This window comes from Heliangelus exortis, chromosome 1 (assembly GCF_036169615.1).
Source record: "Heliangelus exortis chromosome 1, bHelExo1.hap1, whole genome shotgun sequence".
Lineage (NCBI taxonomy): Eukaryota > Metazoa > Chordata > Aves > Apodiformes > Trochilidae > Heliangelus > Heliangelus exortis.
This window is the reverse complement of record NC_092422.1, coordinates 119,219,590-119,243,028: the sequence shown is the minus strand read 5'-3', so window position 1 is coordinate 119,243,028 and position 23,439 is coordinate 119,219,590. Positions and strand designations below refer to the sequence as shown.

At 40.7% G+C, this 23,439-nt stretch overlaps 1 protein-coding gene across 3 annotated transcripts; it reads left to right on the top strand.

The window, feature by feature from the left end:
* The first annotated feature begins 318 nt into the window (after window positions 1-318).
* On the top strand, window positions 319-23,124 carry LOC139804548 (natural killer cells antigen CD94-like). 3 transcript variants are annotated; one of them, XM_071761899.1, is made up of 7 exons: window positions 319-1,505; window positions 4,298-4,396; window positions 5,085-5,228; window positions 6,313-6,467; window positions 7,927-8,045; window positions 8,849-9,043; window positions 9,136-10,546. In XM_071761899.1, the coding sequence occupies exons 1-6, from the start codon at window positions 1,415-1,417 to the stop codon at window positions 9,018-9,020; spliced, it is 780 nt and encodes a 259-aa protein (XP_071618000.1). In that variant the 5' UTR covers window positions 319-1,414; the 3' UTR covers window positions 9,021-9,043; window positions 9,136-10,546. The 3 variants fall into 3 exon arrangements, with proteins under 3 accessions (XP_071618000.1, XP_071618014.1, XP_071618004.1); XM_071761913.1 differs by lacking the exons at window positions 4,298-4,396; window positions 5,085-5,228; window positions 6,313-6,467; ... (1 more) ...; window positions 8,849-9,043; window positions 9,136-10,546 and adding exons at window positions 15,982-16,080; window positions 18,352-18,438; window positions 18,712-18,866; window positions 22,432-22,544; window positions 22,906-23,124 and having other exon boundaries at window positions 348-1,505; XM_071761903.1 differs by lacking the exons at window positions 319-1,505; window positions 4,298-4,396; window positions 5,085-5,228; ... (2 more) ...; window positions 8,849-9,043; window positions 9,136-10,546 and adding exons at window positions 12,476-12,740; window positions 15,982-16,080; window positions 18,352-18,438; ... (1 more) ...; window positions 22,432-22,544; window positions 22,906-23,124.
* Window positions 23,125-23,439: the final 315 nt, after the last annotated feature.

Below are 23,439 nucleotides of genomic sequence, written 5' to 3'. Positions count from 1 at the left end.
GCTGGAGGGAGGAACACAGAGATTCAGGAGGGCACAGATCAGGACCACAGGCAGAGGAATGGATGGAATCCTCCCAGGATGCAGAAGAAGAAAGAAAAGGCTTGAACCTCATGACCCCTCAAATAGAAAGCATATGGGGTGTAATATTTAATTTGTTCAATTTTGGTCACCTGTCTTGTCCACTCCTCCCTGAAGGAGGGTTGCTGGTGTGAGCCCTTTGCTCCCTTTCTTTCTGGAGTGTAAGATGTTCCCCAGAACCGAGCAGTGGCCTTGGTTCTGCATAACATTCTCTAGCTTTAAGTATGAACACGGAGTGTTATCAGTCTTAGAAGCAGAGACTGACTGAGAAGCTTGCTGTTAATTTCAGCGAGTACAGCTACTTAGAAGACATTTAGCTGGAAGCAAAATTACAAGACAGAAAGTCAGTTCTATCCTGGACCAAACCAAGACAGTGATGAAACATGTATTCCCTCCTTAGTTAACCAGATCTTCCTCTTTCATTTCCTCTGTAGGATTATTTGTTCACCTCAGAGAAAAGTAGATTAAACAACTGTGTGAAATTTATTTTCTTGATGACTCACTTCACTGTTCAGTCTCAAAATCTGAGTGTTGTTGTTTTTTGCTTTTCCTCAGGTCGCAGATCTGGAGAAGAAATGAAGAATAAAGAAAAATTTTCCAGATATGGAAATAAAACAATAATTCCAGAAAGCTGCATGGAAGAAAGCATCTTCTGATATGTAGCCTTTATTTTAAAAGTCCTCCTAATCTGGTGACTTAGAGCTCTCAGGCCAAACAATCACTTTGGGAAGGTGACATAGAAAGCAAGAGCCAATACCCTGACATATCCTTTCTGAGGTACCAGCCTTGAGCAAAATGCTTTCTTCTTTTGGCTGAGAGCACAATTAAGGTGCAGGTCCACCTTATGGTTTGGTTTCAGCACATGCTGTCAGGAAACAGAAACTGAAGTGGGTTCACAAATCTGCTAAACACACAAAAGGACAGCCTCAAAGTTGTGAAACTTTTTATTTAATTCTGTGTTTCATGACTGAACACGGTATAATCAGGAATTAAACATCTATCCAAAGAAGAGTTTTAATGAAAAGAGAAAAGTTATACAAAAGTGGTTGCCTTTTCTTCAGTAATGGAAGAAGGATACACATGATACTGGGAACAGAAGGGAGAAGCTCGGACATAGAGGCAGAAGTGAGGTAGAAGTGAGGTCTAGAGACTGTAGCAACAACCGAGGGAGGAACACTCCAGTGACAGCGCAGATGTATCTTGATATCTGTGCTGCTTCATTTCTGTCTGCCAATACAGAAAGAAATCCCTCAAAGGATTAGGTTTTCTCCAAAGATTACTTACTGCAAATGCTACATCTTCTTCTACATTTTTTTTCTGATGCTTTTTTACAGCTATGACAGAGGAAGTAACATATGCCGATCTGAAATTTGGCAACAGCCTTGAGCTGGGTAATACCACAGAGCCTGAAGATTCAAAGGAAAAAGGTATATTATCTATGAAGCTTTTGTGATTGCTTCTTGCTAAAGTAGATGGGACAGGAAATACTTTTTATTATATGCCTAGGGGGCTTTCTTACTCTCAGCAATGTTGTACTTGTTATAAGTATGTCCTGGGTTTTATTGCTGTGATTTCTGCCTGAACTTTCTAGAGTTTAGAAGGTATAACTGAAATGGTGATTTTATTTCATGGAAATATTACTGAGAGTTATACTAAGCTTCTATTGTCTAAATTCAAAAGTCTTAACTTGAGCTAATTTTAAAGTGGTTTGTTTCCATTTATTTTTAAAATGCATTGGCATTCAAGTTTAGACCTGAACTACCTTTAACTGACTCACTTTATCTGACTTCTGAAGTTCAAGACTGAATGAAGGCACTGACCTTTGAAATTATTGTATCTATTAAAGAACTGAATGCATTTTTAAGGTGCATTTTAAATCCTAAAATTAATTTTTCTCAGTTTGTGTTAAATTGCTTAATAGTACCTGTAGAGATAAGTTCTAGATTTGAGCGATGCAGCTCATGGAAATAAAGAACCTAGAAAGTGCTAGTTATTTGTGTTGTCAGGCTCTGGAACATAGGCTTATAAACACAAGGACAACTTATTCTTTCTGATTAAAAGAAGAATTCTCTCTGGAGAGTTCTGTATCAAAGAGCAGTGCTTTCAAAAGTCATTATGATTTTTGAACGTTGTTATGTTATGGTTTTGAGCACTGCCAAAGTATAATTTAAGGGATAAAAAAAAAATAATCTGAACTGTCTTTGTTTTAAGCTCTAGGCTTCTTTCCCTATCACATCCAATGGCGCCAGTACCTTCATACGACTCCATGTGTCTTGCTACTATGTCCCATATTAGAAAATGCATATTTTGTGATGAGAAAGCTTCATTCTGAATGGACATAATACCTTATTTCACAAACATCAAATTGAAACAACACAAATTAATAAATATATTCATTCTAGCACCATGAATGGATTGGACAGGAGTGGGGATCCAGCCCAAGTCCCCTTCAGCTGTGTAAGATGTAGCAGAGGCTGTGAGAGGATACAAAGCACAATAAAGAGAGCCATTACTACATAAACATTTGAGACAATACTTTAATCAAAGCAGCCAAAGCTAAAAATGCTGCTTGTGCATTGATGATTGCTTGTGTGATTGATATTGCTGCCCAGAGAATATTTTGTATATGTTTATGAAATCTCACTTTCAAACCACAAAAATCTTTGTCTTGTCTCATCTAAAAGCTCCATGAAGTATGAACTATAATGCTTTTGTTCTTCAGCTTGGGGTTGTGTGCCTTCATAGAGGTAGGTACAATTTATTGCTCTTACGAGTCTATTTGGCAGCCTACCTTAGGGAGTCAAAGTTACGCTGCTGAAGTTCTTCAGGCATTTACACAGCTTCAGAGCAAGTACAGAAGCACTTTGACCTTAAAAATATACGTGTCTCAGCAGTCAATGAATGCATCCTTTAGTCTTGCTAAGATTGATACAGTATGTGATTCTCCTGTGCAGTTTTATCTAAGATTGTATCTGTCATATGCCTGAAAGATCAGACTTCGGAAAATAATGCAGGAAAGAGATGTTCTCTTTTCCTGTTGCATTTGGGTGTTTCTCTTTTACACAAATACCAAGCTGTTAAAGCACTTCCTTAAGCTGAGGTTGCATGCAGTGATGAAATGCAGATGCAGAGAGAATGGCACATGTAATATATATTTAGCAAGCCTTTTGTCAGTGTCTCTTCCATTACTATTATTTTAAAGTTGTACAAGGTAATGAGTTGGGTGGTGGACTCTTAGGTGGATTTAAAAGTGGCAGGACTACCATGCTCAAAGTAAGTAATGGCAGAACCCCTCAGAAGGCCCTCAGGGGCTGGTACTGAGTGAACATTTTTTTCCGTCTTCATCATCAATCTGGAAAATTACACAGAATTAACAAATTTATAATGATACAAAACCAGGGACTGTGGGTGATGCTACCAAATGGCAGAGCTTCAAAGCAGAGGAACCTTGAGAACCTTGAGGACTGGGTGAGGAGAGACCAAATGAAGCTCCACCAGTTAAACCAGCAGTGATCTGTGTCCCAGTTCAAGACAGCATCCATTGCTCCATCTTCTTTCGTCTAAATATTCATCAACTTCAGTTCCTAAAGAGTGAGGTCTTGTACAACATTCTTCTCAGCATTACTTCACTACAGAAGCTGACCACAAATAATCTGCAGGAGAGGCACACTGCAGTTTCATTTCCTGTTCCTTCAGCTTGGCATGCAAAATTTTCGTTTTTCTTCTTTCAGCAATTCACTCTCAGTTCCGTTAATTTTCCTTCTCATTTATTTCTGTACCTAGGCTTATTACAGAAAAATCCTCTGTGAATTTCTAGCTAGAAATCTCAAACTACCATGAAGTATCAGACTTAAATATAGCAATCAAATTAATCAGTTTACCACAGATATGTGCCACACATCACAAATTATCACTGTCTTATAGTGCATATTTGTTTTCAGTTTTCAGCAATCAGTTTCTTCGATCTTGCAATATCTTCCTTTCTCAGTATCTTTCTTACCACAGTTTATGGTCTTCAAAAACAAAAAGGCTGTCCACTGAGCTGTTGTGGGCTCTCTGTATTACTTTTGGTGGGGCATTTTTTCCTGTGTGCAGAGACCCTTTGGTGGGAATATACAACTATAAAGTAAAAGCTATTATTTATTGACCAATTCACCACAAAGGTAGCTGTGGTTTAACTTGTTCACCTTTTTATCGTGCATCCATTTCATCCATCCAGGCCCTTGCACTTCATCTTGCTCTTGCCAGCCAGTAGTCCTGATTTTCTGCACACTGTGCCTGGTATTGCTGATAACACTGGTGACCCTTGCAGTTTTATGTAAGTATTAATGCATTTCTGTTTGTTGGGAGGCTCAGGCTAATGAATAGCATGAGGCTGATATCTCCTTCAGGTGGAAATTCTGATTCAGCTAGGAACAGGCAACCAGGCAAATGTGGTATTTTCTCTTGCCATATTGTTTTCCTCTTCTAGATGTGGTCACGCTAAAAATGAGCGGCATAGAAGAAACCTGTGAAGGGCTAAAGTAGATTTACTGCTTGCTCTGGCTGCCATTGTCTGGTCTACCAAGACTTTATCCTCAAACATGATGTACTGACTTAAAAGGGAGTGAGTTCCACTTTGACAGTGTTGGATCTGAGGGGAAGGGAAAAGCTTTGTGTCACAGTAAACCAGCTGTGCCCGTTACCTCCCATCCACAAAAATTCCACTGAAGTTCCCATTTTTAAGAAAAAACAAAGCCTGGAAACCCATATGAGAGCAATATTCACAATGGAAATAAAATGACACTTTAATTTTGTTGATCAGTCACAGCCAATTAGTAAGAAATCCACTTTGCAAATGTTTTCCATCTCAGCAGTCATTACATGCAGCTGTTCATGGAGAAATAACATTTATCCCAAATGGTTTGTTTATTTATCTATCCCAAATGATCTTCTAAGTCATTCTCTATCTGTGCCCCACCCTTTCTAAAGGACAGCAATGGAAAATGCCTTATTGTGAATTTCAGTTTTCCAGATTCACAATGACTACAGGACACAGCTTAGAAACCTCAACATGACAAAGAATGAACTGCATGCAAATTTCTCAAATATGCTGCAAGCAATAGGAAATCAGCTGTGTTTGGAAAGAGAGGAAAACCTCAAAAATAATGGTAAATTAAAAAGTTTTGATAAGAGCTTATTTTTCAGTATGGCAGGGAAGAAAATGAGATTGCCTTCTGTGTCTGCTCAGGTCTGTGTCCTCAAGTGATCCTGTGTCTTCTCAGATATGAATACCTAGAAAGTAGGCAGTCAGCTTGTCTGCCTCATCCAGCACCTGGAGAGAGGTGCCTAGCCTGGACATAGGTGCACTGGCATAGGGCCTGGCAGGGGTACCAGGGTGTCAGGATTTAATTTCAGTAAGAAAATAGTTCTGTGGGATGCCTTCTGGACATGCCAGTTCCCATCAGCACTAGTTCATGGATCTCTATAAGATGGTCATCCACATCTAATAGGCAATTTTACAATGATGTCTGTTTCACTCTATGTGAACAGCAGCCCCTATATAGGACAGTGTGCAAGCAACACAGGAATCTCCTAAAGTCAGAGTGACATGTGGTAAAACATGGCTAAACCAGTCTGAGAATTTATTCTTTGTTTGCTTCCCTGCCTCCTGACTGTGTCCAGTGCAGGACTGTTTCTGCAATCACTTTGTCACAGCTCAGTTATTTAAATGGCATTTGGCAATAAACCAGACAGAGTATTCTCAGAAATTATAGTCTGCGGAGTAAGGGCATTGGGCTAAAGGATCTTGGGAAACTGGATTTCATATGTCCAGACACTATTCTATAGATCAGATAATTGTCACCCTTTTAGTCGATGAAGAGAAATTAGCATTGCAAGGATACAGTCTATTTCCTCTCAAGAAACACACATGAAATGACAGAAAAAGCATTAGTGAGACTTACTTACTTCTGTCTGTGGACTAAAATGGGAATTCAGGTGAGTTTACCTTTGCAGACTAATAAAAGTAGGCAAAACAAATCCCATTTGCAACACCAGAACCTCCTCCCAATGCTAAAGGAATGGGAGAGACAGGGGCAAGATTTAGTTTTCCTCTTTTTCATTACCTGAACCTTCTGGGACCACAGCAGTATTTTAGCTGATGTAGGACAACAAACATCCTCAGTCCCTATGGATCTTGTCATCCCAGGCCAACAGAGAAGCAGAAACAGGGTGATGGTTTTGCTTTTCCAGGCCAGAATTGTGTACTCTGCCCTGCAAACTGGATTTGGTATGGTGGTGATACATGTTACTACTATGCGAACAGAATGAAGTCATGGGAACTGAGTCACAAGTTTTGTGCCTCACGAAACTCTACTCTTCTTCTGACAAAAGAGGCAACAATGCCGGTATGGACTGATTTCTTACTCTGTTTGTCATGGGGGAAGTTCATGCATCCTATCAGCTACTCAATTCACACATTATTTTCTTAAATGGCACTGTGGGCAGCAGTTTTTGTACAGTGACTAGGTTGTCCTGGGTAGGGCTAAGACATAGAACTGGTCATCACCAAACAATGTGCTTGCCTTCAAGCAGCTGGTAGTTGGAGACAGCCCACCTTACCTCTGCTTGCCATGGCTGGCTACTTACTGGGATGACTGGTGAAAGCAAGTTCATGGTTGTTCTGTCACAGGCAATGATTTCATTAATTTAATGTGTATTACAGATCCATACAAAGATTTGGTAAGGTATTAGTGTGAAAACCTCATCTCCCTTTAGGCATGCCATAGTCCTCCCCATTTTGGCTTTCTGCAAATGTTGGTCTCATCTTTTCAACCAAAACTAAAACCCTTGGCAGTGAGTTCCTAAGACCTGACCTAATCTTTCATTAAATGGAACAAAAAAATATGAGGTGGGAAGAGAAAATGCCAGGTACAGAGTGAAATAATGCTTTTGTCTCTGGATACCAGCAGACACATTGGAAGACTGAACACAGAAAAGATGTCCAAAGAGCGAGCAGTCAGAACTGCACCTACCTGCTCCACAGCACTTGACAAATGCCAGTTCCCCTCTCACTGAGCTGCAGGCCATAATGTTTATCCCTGCAGGAAAGGGTAGAAGCTGTATTCTCACCATTCCAAACTGGTAACAGAAAAGATTGTGAAGTACAGTCTGTGGTATCTGTCTTAGCCACGGCATTGAGAGGTATGAGTCAAAACAGAAAATGGGAAGTGAGCTGAGAGTGGCGATAAGTGAAGGAATGAGGAGAAGAACAGAAAAAAATGAATTAAAATCTTCAGAGAATCGCCTCAAGCATCAGTGAGACAGACAGGATTGTTTATATTTTTGCCTCAGAGTATTTTTTAAGAACAGGATACAGCTAAATGCTTAGCTTTAAGACCTCCTCTACTTGCTCATGGTCCAGCTTTTGGGAATAAGTAAATTATGCTAGAGCCTGAGAAGGTTCAACAGATCAAACCCAACGGCTCCATGCAGAGCCTTCTATTTTGCTGTTGGCAAATGCTAAGGACAGAGTAAAAGCAGAAGAATATTCATGACTAAAGGAGAAAGAACAACCCAGTGTTTCACAGAGAGTTTAAATTAGGTTGATGAGGGTAAAATTGCTCTTCACAGCTATAAATGTATCTTCTCTCCAACTAAAATCACCTCTACTATCATTTCTCCTTTCTCCTGATACTAGGCTCTTCCTTTAAGAGCAAAACTTCCTGATAGATTAACAATTTGTGGGTTTTTATGTTCTGTAAGAAATTTCCATCAATTATTTCAACTTCTGAGCCTAAATATTTATTATATTTAATTCTACTGTCTTCCTGAATATCTGTTTTGAATTTTGCTTACTGTGTGTAGGAGGAACTGTCAAAAAGACTTTCTTCTGGTATATACTGGCTTGGATTAACATGTACACCTGGTCCAGGAGGCTGGTATTGGTCAGACAACACAGCTCTTAGGGAAGATCAAAAGACGATGTAAGTGGGTAGATTTCCTGCAGTATATAAAGTTGATTCTCACTCATTTGCAACTCCCATGTTCTCTGGTACAAGGGGTACCTTAAACAGACAAATTTTATGCAGCTTTCTCTGTGCTCTAGGTGTCACTTTTATATTTCAGATTTTTCTTGCCCTCATTCAGAACTGCTTGGAGGGTGTTCTAGGCACTATTACTGGGCAAAAAAAAAATTACCCCAGAAGCTTATTTCCACAATTTACTTTCAGATTTACCATAAATATAGTATGTTTCTTTTGTATTTCACATCTTGTTTCAGTGAGGACATATGGAAAAACTTCAATGGAAAAGTATTTAATTTCATGCTTTTGTTTTTAAACATTTTCATTTTTATATAATAGACTCTATATAATAGAATCATTTCACTTCAGTGTAACATATTTCTTCAGAAATATATTTTTCTTCTTGCTTTCAAACCTGGAGTGCCAATTTTTATTTTCATTATTGGGCAGTTTTTATTATTGTCCTCTTAACAATTCTGTTGAAACAGCCACTGGCACTGGTCGGTCCCTAGGAGTTAGCACTTCCTACCCTCAGGTACAAGAAATGGTTCAGCATCCACCCTTACAGACTGCTGGGGGTTCTTGTTGGCACTTTCAGCCTTCTAGCAGTTGATGCATGATGTCACTAAATGCTTAATTTCTTTGTTGTGGGTATATATTATTTGTGTAAGTCACAGAAGTAATTCTTGAAAAGATGACTCCTTTTGGAAAGGACAAGGATTCAGATTAGGTGAGATGTAACAGTAAATATCTTCCTTTCTCAGGATAAGGAATGCAAGATGCCACGAACAGTGTGCATATTTTTATTATGCCACCATACGTAGCAAATCATGTGATGGAGTGCTTAACTATATCTGTCAAAAGCCCGCCATCCTATTGCAGCGAGGTAACAACCACTGGCAGGAGGATTGGTTTGGCAGACCAAAAGGATTATGAGAAGCTAGAAGATGTCCTGCAAGGTTGGAATTTAGTATTTTGTTTTTCAGAACTGTCACATAAGATTTTAAATATGTCAGGTCACACCTATCACCCTGTTTTCATTCTCTTCTAGACATATGTAAAAATCTCCTCGTATTACAGGAACAGGCATGGTGGATGGCTGAAGGAGCAACCCAGGACTGTCATTCCAAATCCAGAATTTCCAAATGATTACTTAGTTTTAACCAACACAAGTGATGGACAAAATGGCCAAAAATGATGGCCAGGGAAGAAAATCATAGTGACAAAGCAAGCATGTAAAAAACCTGCTCCTCTCCCAGCATCCATAGATACAGTCCTAATATCATTTGTAAATTCACAACTGTACAGTTGTAATATAATAAAAGTGATGAGAATTAAACACTTTGATTCAGGAGCTGTTCCTGATATCTTGTTGGTATCACTGGTATGACTGCTTTAATACACTGCTAGGCTGGAGTATACAACACACAAACACAGTTATCCTCAGAAGGCAGGCCAAGGTGTTCCTGAACTGTATCAATAATCATATTGCACACGATGGAGCACAGGGAGCTCTTATAAGGACCTATGCATGTGTTCACAGGATAAGGTATCCTTTAGCTATGAATATCTAGCTCTTTTCTGTGCTCTACAATTCATCCTGGCACTGTTAGTTCCTTTTTTTTCCCTTTTCTCTCTCTCTTTTTTTTTTTAATAATTCTGCTCTTCATTTCTACTCTTCAAATTTTCTACTTTTGTGATCTATTGCAAGAATTCCACTAGGGTTCAGTCAGAGGCATGAACAGAATCTCCTTTTATGTATTTTTAGAATATTTCCTGGAATGCCATACTACTAACTTAGTGTGTTGGGCAAGGATCTACAAAGCGAACCATAGTAAAAATACCCCAAGCAATTAACATCCCACTCCACATCTCTGCAGAACAATGACAGTCAGGTTGAAATAAAAATATCTCAGTCCCACACATAATCGTGTTTTGATCTGAGAAAAAAGTCCACAGATTTATAGCTTCATGCCCTCAGGAGATTTGGGTATTCTTTGTGGATTGCATCCCAGATAATCTCTTGTGGATCCTTTACTACTGCTGTAGCAGCTGGGCTGCTAAAGCATTAGTCATTCACTTCAAGGGATTTCTCACTAATCTTTGCACTACACAGCAGGCTCTGACCACCAACATGAACATTATAGATATTATTTGCAAATACTAATTTCATGTTCCACAAACCTTAGTGGATTGCACTAACTATTCACATCTCTACTGGAACCATCTCTCAGTTCCTCTCCTGGTCGTTCCTCTCTTTGGGGGTGAAGATGCAGAGTGGTTCTGCCCTGCAGAGGAGACACAGCTCTGATCACTTCCCAGAGTGTCTCTCAGCATTCATACAAGTGACACTGAAATAAGAAATCTAATGTGGAATCTACCCTGAACTGTATTCATGGCACAACTTTTCTTGATAATGAAGGGATTTGCTGCAATTTGCCAAAAAAATTAAACAAAGAAACCAACTCTGATCATGTTTACTCTGACATTGAAGTGAGAGTGAGGAAAGTGTAAAGATATTATTAAGATTCTTTTTCATTAATGAGACATGTCTAAGAGCAGAGGGATGAATCCTTGGTGTTTCTGCAGCTGAAGACAACCATGAGCTAAGATTGATAGCTTCCCACTCTTACAGTAGCCACAAAACTACATACACAATGTCTTACTATGGCTTTTAAGCAGGCACTGCAGGCATTCAGAGTGCTGTAGCCAGTAGCTTCACTCACCAAAGTTGAAACTGGCAAAGGACTTCCCCTGGTCACTTAATAACAATATCGGGCTTAAGGCTGCATTGCCTGACTGCATCCCCTTTTCCACTGGAAGGAGCTTCTCCTTTCAGAGTCACAGTTCTGTGTAATAGTGTGCTTTCCCACTGTGTGTCTAAATTCCACTCCTGCCTCATCCCTCCCTGAGTCATAGACCCTACCTAATGCAATAATACACAGGCTGTGTTCAACTGTAAACGCAAACTTTCTGCCTTAGTTTACCTTTCTTTTCATTTTAGTGTGGAAAACGAGGTTTTGCCTGCCCTGGATCCTTGCTAGAATGATGGTGAAGCTCCTTCATAATGCTTTTGTTACTTCTGTTCTTGCAGCAGGATCTGTTTTAAAAGGTGACTCAAAAAAGCCCCCAAGTAATATAATGAAGACTGCTTATTGAATTCTGAGCTAGAAAAATAATGCAATAAAAATATTTTAATTCTGGTTTTCTCTCCAGAAGAGAAACCAGGTTGGAGAAAAGTTTCCCTAAAGAAGATTCATTACATGCTTGAACATTTGTTGCTGGGACTGGAGAGGTTACTGTTGTGAAAACCTTCACCCAAACACAGTAGCATAGGCATTCTTGATTCTGTTTTCTTCAGAAAAGCCCTTTTTACACTAAGATGCCAACATACAATTTCCAAGCCTATCAGACATGGGCTTTTACACCATATTTAGCATGAGGTTTTATGAGAATATTATGGCTACACCATCAGTACATAGTGCGTGCTACTACTTGTGTGCCTGTCTGCTACAAAACTGACTGTAAGCACTCTTTACTCCCAACTTTTCGCTCATGCCTTCTCTTTGCATACAGATAAAATTTAGTCCAAGAAATACATGAAGTCAGAGGTATTTCTGCTCCGAAAAATTCTATCATATTCACAGCAAGGCAGAAAGACTAGCCCAGTCATTTCCCTTCTATCGATATTTTGCAAACAGGAGACTCCGCACTTTACATGTAAGGACAGGAATAGCTACAACAGAAATTTCTCTCTTGCAGTTTCCTTCTGATTCACCCAGTCACCACCACATGAATCATTATGTCTGGGCAAGTGCTTTGTCAAAGATTAGGAGCTGATCACAGCAGATGTTTAAGAACTACAGCTCAGCACTGGAGCAAGGCACTGCTAAGAGCTAGAGCTGAAGAGTGAGGATGAGTAAGTCACTTCTGCACAATGACTTCTGTGCACAGTATAATAGTGGAGGTCCTCAGTGTGGTCTGGTCTTTCTTGGACACAGGCTGAGTGGACACATGAAACCTGCCAAACTCTTGTCCTCACTATCTGACCAGCTCGGCTTTTCTCCTTCTAGCCCTTATTTCAGTGATTTTTAATTATTTTGTTTTGTAAAGTAATGCCATTTTTAATTTATTTCATAACAATATATGGAAATGCAGCCATTACTTTCTGTGCTTCTGTTGTGTTATATTTCTACACTGATGAACATCATATTTTTCCTACCTTAACTCAAAACAGCATCTGTTTCTACAGTAGCCTATTGGAAGGAGGTAGAAAATCCTGATATTTGCCATATTTACAGAGTCAGATCAAGTGGATAGCTAAATGTAACAGTCTCAGGTTCAAGCTAGGAGCCAAAATATTCACATTCAGGAAGAAACAAACATCCTTGACAGGATTTCAATATGCTACTTTTGCTATGACACCATAATCAGAACAGAGCCAGCTTCCTTTGTGGTTTCACTGGAGATGATGAAATGTCTCCTCCCAAAGTAGTGCTATTGCAGGAAAGAAGTGTGATGAGCTGGAGATGGAGGATGAGGAAGGCTACACCGCTTTAAATTTACGACACTCAGCTTCAGTTGTTACTTCTGGAAATTCAAGCAGCAACAAATGTTCTGTATTTAAAGCTCCAGACAGTTGTGTAACAGTAAACAGTAAGTACAGATGGAAATTAGCTTTTCTATCTAAACCAGGGGATAACTTGAATCTGCATGGTCATGTTTATTGCTTTAGAATCCTCCTAAAATTTACAATATATTCCTAGATATATATTTATAGAAAAAGAAGAGAGATTGATCATAATTGTGGAGTTTTCTGCACTATAGTTTTTAGTCACAGACTATATTTTTTCTGAAGCCTATATTTACTCCAATTATTTTTTTTCCATTTACTTCAACATAGAAAAAAAATTCCACTTTTCTATGGATTTTTTAAAATTTTGATAATACTCATCTATTACAGCAGAGCTCTTCAAGAGAGGAAAATATCACATTAGATCATGAAGGCCTTGGAAATGGAAGCAATTTCCCCACATATGGGGAGTAGAAAGTTGCCCTGATTATCAGTCGTAATGGTGAATGTAACATCTAAGAGAAATGTATATTTTTGTTTGTTTATACTCAAAGATTTTCTATAAAAAATCTGCCTGTTAACTAAAGTAGTACATGGTGCTCGCAGAACACCTCAGACCATAAAAAAATTATTTGCTTCATCTGAGAAATTCACCAGGTGGCTAAGGTGTGAAATTAATGTCGTTGCTGCTGTTTGCAAGTTGGGCAGAGTAGACAAAGCCTAAACTAACATCACTCTTGTCCTATCTGGAAAAAATAGGGCTATTCACTGAGAACTACCACTCAACAAGGAGGATGGAGGAGAAGCTGTTGAGAAGCAGCAACCAGAAAAACAAGAATAAAATATTAAGTAGTATGATCCAGGGGCAGAGTTTTCTGGAAAGAAACAGGTCAGCTAGCTCAGAAAACTTTTTAAATGGCTTTTTGATATGCACAGAGAACATTCCAAGTAGATAGATTTATGACCAAATTAGCTTGGGAGGGACCTCTATAGTTCTTTTTTTCCAATCTTTTGCTCGGAAGATCTAGGTCTAACGTCTGAGTAGGTTGCTCAGGGCCTTGTCCACTTTTGGAGGTTTTAGAAACCTCCGTGGATGGAGACCACACTGCTTCCAGTGCTGAATGAGGAAGAAATCTTTTTCTTCACATCTAACGGGAAGTTTGCCTGATGCAGCTTTTGACTGTTGTGTTCTTTTGCTGTGCCTCTCTGAGAAGACACTGGCTCGTACATAAAGGCCATTTAGGTAGTGAAGGATTGAAATTAGATCTTCCCTCACCCTCCTCTTCCCTAGGCTAAACAAGCCTAGGTCCTTCACCCTCTCTACAGGTCAGCTCAGCTTTCCTCTGCCACACTGCAGTGGGCTGACTCCTCCTGTGATGGGGGAAGCTCAGCATGGGACACAGTACCACAGATGCAGCTTCATGGCTGTCGAGTAGAGTGGAATAATCCTTCTCTTGATCTGCTGGCTGCATTCTTGCCAATGTTGCCCAGTGTTGCTCAGCTTTTTCTTCCAGAAGGGCATATTTTCAACTTCTCCACCAGGACCCTGAAGCGTAGCTGCTTTCTAGCCAGTCAGTCCCCTGCCTGTACTGGTGCATGGACTTAAACTGTTACAGGTGCCAGACTTCACATCTGCCTTTGTTGAGCTTATTATGGAAAAATTTCCTCTTGTGTCCAATCAGAATATCCTCAGGAGTAACTTGTACACATTAGTGCTCATCTTTTACACGTGAGTCATTGTAAAAAGGAGGTCTCCACCTCCATTGTAGCCTCCCTTAAAATACTGGAACATGGTTACAAGGTCCCCTCTGAGCCTTCTTTTCTCCAGGCTGAACAAAGGCAATTCTCTCAGCCTTACCTCATCCAGAAAGATTCCCAGTCCCTTGATCATCTTTGTAGCCCTTCTCTGGACCTTCTCCAGACTGCTTGCATCTTTTTCATACAGCACAGACCAGAATTCCAGCCGTGGCCTGAGAAGTGCTGAGTAGAGTGGGGTTATGAATTCTCTCTCTGTTGTTGATGCCCTTGTTGATGCAAGTCAGTATCCTGTTGGATTCTTTGCCATTGCAGCACTATTTGCTCATGTTGAGCTTGTTGCCCACCAGGACAACCAGGTCCCTTTCCACAGAGCTGTTCTCCAGCTAGGTAGACCACAGTCTGTTCTGCACTCTTGGATTATTTTTGCCCATGTGCAAGACCTTACACTTGTTCTTGTTTAACTTCATAAAGGTCTTGTTAGCTTACCCTTCCAGCCTGTCCAGGTCATCCTGCAGGGTGGCTCTCCCTTTCCTAAGTGTCTACCACACCACTCAGTTTGGTATCATCACCAAGCTTCACCAGGGTACACTTGATTCCATCATCCAGATCACTTCTGAGCATAGTAAACAGCAGTGGGCCCAAACACTGTTGCACTTACAGTTCGTTCCTAGGAGTTTTAAGTCCTAGGAAATGAAAGGAAACCCCATATCTGTCATCTACCCAATGTGGTGTCATCTATAGTCTCTTCAAATTACCTGAACCACTGAGGGTTAGGGACATCTCCCTTAACTTTGGCTGTGTAAGTTGTAGTTGCCAAGTCTATCTGGAGTTCTGGTCACCTCTGAAGGGTGATTTTTCTCACCTAATAAAAGGTTTGTTCCCTGGAGGTGCTTGCTCTGATGTACTGGACTTTAGTAAAATACTTGTTGTCTGTAACTTTAAATTAACCTGAACACTCTAAATAGATATGAAAGTGTATTGCAGAAAATTGCAGAGCATTGCTCCTCAGAAAGGAAAAATGAACATTTATATTTATATATATATATAACAGAAAATATTTTAACTGAGGGATAGTCAACTATAAAATTCTGGGGAACTGTATTCCTGACTAGGCAGTGAAACACGGTGGAAATCTGGTGAAAGAGGTTGAAGAAAAATGCACAAATTAAACAAACATTGCAATAATTTAGAAAACCCAATCACAAGTTCCATAAATAATTTTCCAAAGCTAGGTGATTATTTTTCTCTTTTAAGTGGAGAAGTCTTAGAGATCTTTTTATTATTTCCAGTACCTGAGAACTGCAAAATCTAATGCATTTTCCTGTTTCATGGGAAGAAGATTTATTCTAAAACACTAGAGCCTCAGCTAATAAACATTATCAGTGGACAGATATTTCTCAAACTGACTGCAGGAAATGCAGAACAATGATAGCAAAAACGAAGTAAGAAAAAAAAGCCTCTGCAGACAGGACAGGTGAAGTGGAGATGTCAGAGAGGAGGTAATACCACTGTGTGGTGAGGAGAACTGCTCTTTCTGTTAATTAATGGATTTTCTGCTTGTCGCAGGAGCCTCTGCCTCATCTTCTATATGGCGGCCAATGGCCTTTGTGTTTCTTGGATTGTGCCTGGTGCTGCTGATGGGGTTGGTAGCCCTGCTGGCCCTCTGTAAGTACTGTGGTGTCCTGAGCTGCTAATGGTTTCACTAAGCCTAGTGAAAGTCTTAAGCTTAACCCTAACCACTGACTCACCCTGACTCTAAATCCTCACTTTAACCCACAGTAGTCCCCAAGTAGTCATCAAGCATCAGCAGAGATCACTTATGAACACTTATATTTCTATTTATAGTTATCCTAAAAGTGAGTTACACTACCCCTAACATAATCATAAGACTAAATCCTAATGTCCACCTTAACATTAATCTAAACCTAACCCAAGCCCTAAATTATTACCTAAACCTTAAGCCTAAATAAATCACCTAAGCTGTAAACTCAAACCAAACCCTAAAACTAAACACGAGCCCTAACCCCCTAACTCTAACCATACAAACCCTACCCTAGCATTAAAGATAACCTATAACCCTAACCCAATCCCACTGGTAAGAATAAGCCCAACCTCCAAATCTAACCTTAACCTTAATCCTAAAAATAACTATAACCGTAGCTCTAACACCAAGTGGCTATCTTCAACCCTAGTCACAATAACCCTAACCTTTGCTCTGACCCAAACTGCTGACTAACCCTAACCCCTGACCCTAACCCATTTCTGAACTGCTAAGTTTTTACATCTAGAAGAGCATCTCTGATTTTGGTAGTAGTGCCTGCTTGTGACTGTTTCCAAATTATTTCATTTACGGTTCCCTCTTTTTCTTGCATTGCAAGCTTTTTTGCAGGGAGGGCAATCCTGGCATCAAAACATTGTGACTGGTGCAATTGCCCAGTAATTAGAAACATAGAAACATTCCAATGAACAGCCAAAGGTGATGCCACATTTCATTTGGCAGGAGGGACAGAGTCCCCAGCTTCTCTTCGGAAAGAGGGGAGCAGCTGAAAAAGTCAAACACTCAAAGTGGTCCATGACATCACAGAAATGCTGACTCAGAGGCAATTCACAGAAATCACAGAAAGTCAGAGGTTGAAGAGACCTTGAAACATTGAGTCCACCCCACCCCTGCCAGAGCAGGTTCACCTACAGGAGGTCACACAGGAACCCATCCAGATGGGCTTCGAATGTCTCCAGGAAAGGAGACTCCACAACCTCCCTGGGCAGCCTGTGCCAGTGCTCTGTCACCCTCACAGTGAAAAAATTCTTCCTAATAACTATATGGAACCACCTATGCTCCAGTTTATAACCACTGCCTCTTGTCCTATCATAGGACAAACTGAGAAGAGCCTGGCTCCATCCTCCTGGCACTCATCCTTTTCATATTTATAAACATTAATAAGGTCACTCCTCATTCTCCTCTTCTCCAAGCTGAACAGACCCAGCCCTCTCAGCCTTTCCCCATAAGGGACATTTTCCACTCCCTTATTCATCTTGATCACTCTGCACTGGACTCTCTCAATCAGTTCCCTGTCCTTCTGGAACTGAGGGGCCCAGAACTGGACATAATATTCCAGATGTGGCCTCACCAGGGCAGAGCAGAGGGGGAGGAGAACCTCTCTCGACCTGCTAACCACCCCCCTTCTAATGCACCCCAGGATACCACTGGACTTCTTGGCCACAAGGGCACATTGCTGGCTCATGGTCATCCTCCCATCCACCAGCACCCCCAGGTCCCTTTCCCCTTCACTGCTCTCCAGCAGCTCAGTTTCCAACCTATACTGATACTGGGGATTCCGTCCCAGATGCAACACTTGCCCTTGTTGTAATTCATTAAATTTCTCCCTGCCCAACCCTCTAGCCTGTCTAGGTCCCTCTGAATGGCAGCACAGCCTTCTGGGGTGTCACTCAGTCCTCCCAAATTGTGTCTCCAGCAAACTTGCTGAGAAGACACTCTGTCCCATCACCAACATCATTGTTAAAGATGTTGAACAGGACTGGACACAGAACTGATCCCTGGGGAACTCAAGGTAACTGGAGTTTGAATTCTTCACATCTCCAGTCTTGAAGCCACCCTTTCCTCACCACCGTTTGAAGCTGGACTATCACCAACCCCAGATAAACTCATCTGTAGTTTTGTCCATATGCCTGTTGAAAATCTTTAAGGGCAGAGACAAGCTCACCTCACTAGATGGCCTTCTCCAGTGCTGCAGAACCCTCTTGGTGAAGAAAATGAGGATCATGTGCACACAATGGTGGAAATGCAAATCAAGTAGACAAAAAAAAAAAAAAAAAAAAAAAAAAAAAAAAAAGCCTAAAGCTTTTAATTTTCATAACAGTTACAATTGAAGATAATTTTTTTTTAAATTCTCTGATAAGCATTTTCATGCCTTTCAGCTTTTCACGTTTCCAAGGATCCTGAGGAAGGAAAGAAGCTGCAAGAAATGAGGGAAGCACTGTGTTTTGAAGGGAAGGAGAAAAATGGTAAATGTGGTTGTTACATAAATACAAATCAGCCCATTGACTGGGAGACTATAAAATCACAAGGAAAATATCTGATCTGCTAGAGTCTGGTTTTAACTGTGGTAGTACTTGAGATACGCATTTGTGAACATTAGAATGCAAAACAACTTGTCACTCACTTGTCAATTGCTCAGCTGATTCTTGGCTACCCTTAGTCTTCTTTTCCAAGTCAAGTCAGTAGCTAAATCCCCTCCGTTCCTAGTGTGTCTGCATAATGCTCTCTCCAATTTCTAGAAACAAAATGTGCTCTCTGCCCAGCAAGCTGGCAGACCGGTGGAGCTGACAGCTGCTTCTACATTTCAAAGGAGAAGAAAACATGGAAGCAAAGCCAGAAGTTCTGTTCCTCGAGAAACTCCACACTTCTTGTACTAAAAGACACAGCAAAGATGGTACAATATTAATATCATGTATTCCTTTATGTCACATGTTTTAATTTCCAGCAATCTTGCAGGCAGAAGAAAGCCTAGTTGATTACAGTGTATGTATTTCATTTTCATGGGTCAAGCAGCCTTCCTGCAAATCACCAGATTGTCACGACATGCAACACTTTTTAAATTGGTTGCCGTGAGAAATACTGAAATTATGGATTCTGAGAAATAGAATAAGCCATTGCATAAAATACCTCAGTGAGCTTAGGTTTCCACAGAGACAACAAAGCATGTATTATCAGTAGTAGTACAGACCCAGCACTCAGAATGCATGCTTTCATTATCCCTTTCTGCAAGTTTTGTTACTGAGGGCTCGCAGCATCAAATGCCCATATGTGTGAAATCTAGGGAGTGAACCATTCACCATGGTACTCTCATTGCATGCTGCAGTGCAAAGTGACTATAAAAGGTTATTTTCTGACCTTTAGTCAAAACCTCACAGAGTGGTGTTAATTGTGGCATAAAGGTGAGACAGCAGAGAATTAAATTAACATGACTGAATAAGGTTTAAGAAATTAGTAAATTTAATTAGTCTATCCAATTTTGGGGAGAGGGCATTCTGACTAACAAAAAATCTGTGATTTCCTTTCAAAACCATATTTTCTCTTTTTGTATGCACATGTCTGTAAATCTCTTTTCAGCAACTATTTAACTTACACAAGGATCAAATCCTTTTTATTTTCTTTCTACATAAAATTTTTCAAAGGACTAAGCTTCCCTGAAAATGTTTCCTTTTTCTAGATTGAGTTAGTTTCAGATGGAGGATTCTTAGTTCTTATTTTAAGTCACAAAGGCTGCCCTTTTAGATTTTTTTTAAGTGAAAATGAGATGGGTAGAGACATAAATCAGACAAAAAAACCCAAAACTTTACAAGGATTGGAAGAAAGGACATCTCAAATGGGGGACATAAAAGGAAATTGTCCGAGCAGCAAGAGACCTGGTTAGAAAAGCCAAAGCTCAGTTACAACTAAACATAGCCAGGGAGATCAAGGGGAATAGCAAAAATTTCTACATACTATGGTATGTGTGGGCTCCCTCAGAAAGGAAACAGGTGAACTAGTGACAAGCGATATGCAGAAGGCTGAGGTTCTCAATGACTTCTTTACCTCAGGCTTCACTGGCAAGGGCTCCAGCCACACTCCTGAAATCACAGAAGACAATGGCAGGGGCTGGAAGGAAGAACTGACAATTGTAAGTGAAGATCAGGTTTGTGACCACCTGAAGAACCTGAAAGTGTACAAGTCCAGGGGACTCAATGGGATACACACACAGGTACTGAGGGAACTGGCAGATGTGGTTGCTGTACCACTGTCTTTTACATTCCAAAAGTCATGGCAGTCAGTCTTTTCCACTGACTGGAAAAGGGGAAACATAACCCCCATTTTCAAAAAGGGAAAGAAGGAAGATCCGGGGAAATATAGGCTGGTCAGTCTCACCTCTGTGCCCAGTAAGATCATGGAGCAGATCCTTCTGGAGGCACAGCAGAAGAATAATGGAGAGGTGATTGGGTATAATAGACACGGCTTCACCAAGGGCAAATCACGTCTGACAAACCTATTGGTCTTCTATGAAAAGGTCACAACATCAATAGACAAAGTAGGAGCAACCAACATCATTTACCTGGACCTGAGCAAAGCCTTCAACACAGTCCCACACGAGATCCTGGTCTCCAAGCTGCTAAAACATGGGTGTGAAGGATGGACCACTCAATGGATTAAGAACTGGCTTGATGGCTGCACCCACAGAGTGGCTGTCAACGGGTCCATGTCCAAGGGGAGGCCAGTGACAAGTGGAGTCCCTCAAGGATCAGCATTTGGGCCTGTCCTGTTTAACATCTTTGTTGGTGACATGGACGGTGGTATTGAGTGCACCCTCAGCTGATGACCCCAAGCTGTGTGGACACATTGGAGGGAAGGGATGGCATCCAGCACCTATTACAGGAGAGACATGGATGTGCCAGAGAAGGGCCACAAGGATGATCAGAGGGCTGGAGCACCTCTCCTATGAAGACAGACTGAGAGAGCTGGGGTTGTTCATCCTGGAGAGGAGAAGGCTCCAAGGAGACCTTATGGTATCTGAAGGGGGCTACAAGAAAGCTGGTGAGGAACTTTTTAGGATGTCAGGTAGTAATAGGACTAGCTGTAATTGATTCAAACTAGAGGAGGGGAGATTTAGGTTGGAAGTTAGGAAGAAGTCCTGCACCATAAGGGTGGTAAGACACTGGAGCAGGTTGCCCAGAGAGGTGGTGGAAGCCCCATCCCTGGAAGTATTTAAGGCCAGGCTGGACAGGGCTCTGAGCAACCTGATCTATTGAGAGGTGTCCCTGCCCATGGCAGGGGGGTTGGAAGTAGATGATCTTAAAGGTCCCTTCCAACCCTGAAAAATCTATGATTCCATGAAAATAGAAAGTAGATAAATGGTTTATTACTGATTTTATCAGCATACTGAAGTCATAATCCTGATTCACAGTCTTGGAAGAAACCTAAACAACACACCTTCAAAGCTGAATTCATGCTTTTGGTATGCTGTATAAATCCCTGGATAGTGTGATTTCAGATGTCTGGGTGCTTGCTTTTTCTTCCATGTTTGGTGTATGCAGCGGAAGCCAGGCTGAGGCCAGACCAGTTTAACTCAGCTATGGATTTTGGATTTTGGATGAGTCCCTGAACATGGTACTAAGCAGCAGTAGAGTATCTGGGGGACCTGAACAGGCTAAGATGCTGGAGAACCTCTAAGCCTCTTCAGAACCTCCAGATAATTTATTGCTGTAGAAAAACTATTCAGAAATCTAAGCATAGGCTTCTAGGACAATCGGAGGTGCCCCCGGGTTTTCTCTTTGACTTTTAAATGATGACTCAGAAAGGCAAAGTTCCCCAGTAAATTCTGTCAGCCACATGTGAAGACCTCAGGCAGGCTGGGAAATCTCTAAAGGTGTTAGAGGCCTGGATTTATGGAACAGGCTCTGCCCTCTAGGCTGGGATTCATCTCACCTATTCTCAGGTACCTACAGTGTAAACAGTCTGCAACTTCAGACCTCCTTCCTCAGACCCCATTACAGCAGTGCAAGATGTGACCAATTCAGTGGCAATCCCACTGGGTGAGGGGAATCACTTCTCAGGCTCCATTGGAACTGTTGGTCACATCTTTGCTGACTAATTTGATCTTAACACATGCTCCCATATCCATACCCAAACAGCAGATATCTAGAGGCAGTGTAGATACCTAAAGCCAGACCAGTTAAAGCTGGGTTTTGTGGTTTGTTTGGTTTGTTTGGTTTTTTTTCTTTTAAAAAAAGAGCGTTTTTACAGATCTTGTGTCACAGGTCTTGTGGCAGCACAACAAACAGCAGTATCTGAATGATCCTATAATCAGTCAGCAATGCCTCATGGAGAGCAAGCATAGCCAACATGCTGGTCTCCTATTGAAATAGCTCTTGCCTTTGGTTTCAGAACTTTCACAGCTGGAAGATACAGGAACTTGGGACTTTTAAAAAAATATTATTGTGATGATTCTCCCATTCCTACAGGTTTTTCTGCCGAATGATCCACATTTTTACTGGGTTGGATTATCGTACGTACCTGAAAGGAGGGGTTGGTACTGGGAGGATGGCACAGCTTTTTCAAAAGAAGAAACAAACCGGTAAGCCTTCGTATCTTAGGGCTAATGTGGTTGTTTCTGATGGGCCCCAGGAAATTATATTACATTTGGGCTTCCTCTTACTTCCCCATGTTTGTCACATGTGCAATGACAAAGGAGCATGGAGACAATAGTATCTGCTATAAAGCTCCAAATTCATACCCTGTATACAGTACCAGGGGTGGCAAACTACAGCTCAGTTACATGCACCAAACTCAAAAGGACCACTTGGCAAAAATAAAATAGCTCCAAGGGGGAAATAAGTCTACATTCCAGTGGCAAATCAATATGATTTATGACAAATATGATTTAGATCACATGCTGTCACCAGAACATCATTAAGGTGCAACTTTCAATTTTCTAGGGTTATATTATATGACAACATCTTCTGTGCCTCTGTATATGGACAGTATATTTATGCCAGCTACTCCTGTTTGACAAAGCAATTCTGGATCTGTGAGAAAGTGGCTTTTCATCTTACCTGAGGAAGCATTGGAAGAAGGGATATGGGATCTGCCATTGTGAGATACCAGCTTTATCAACTGGAATTTTTAAATATATTTTTATTTTTGTTTGTTTATTATGCGGTTTTCTTAAACTGGTTATTCAAATGGATATTCAGATGGTCACTAGAGACTGAATCTTTCACTTCGCCTGCATTTTCCCTGCCACAGTCACAAAGGAAGAGTTAAAAAAAACCCTACAAAGCTAAAACCTACTTGGGAAGCTACTTGAAAAAACTGGCTACAGTCAAGCAATGATTTTTGCATGACTGTCTAGGTTGACAACAGCATATCCTTCCAGATCTCTATATTTCTTGAGCTTTAGTCAGCATTTTGCACTAACACTTGCCAGTCATAAATCCATCCAACTACACCCTTGAATTGCATCCTTACAG

What these genes read in the sequence shown, in the direction of transcription:
- LOC139804548 (XM_071761899.1), top strand. Translation starts at nt 1,415, where the DNA reads ATGACAGAGGAAGTAACATATGCCGATCTGAAATTTGGCAACAGCCTT. An exon ending in TGAAGATTCAAAGGAAAAAG is followed by an intron (nt 1,506 to 4,297) that starts GTATATTATCTA and finishes TCATCCATCCAG; the next exon opens with GCCCTTGCACTTCATCTTGC. An exon ending in CAAAAGAGGCAACAATGCCG is followed by an intron (nt 6,468 to 7,926) that starts GTATGGACTGAT and finishes TACTGTGTGTAG; the next exon opens with GAGGAACTGTCAAAAAGACT.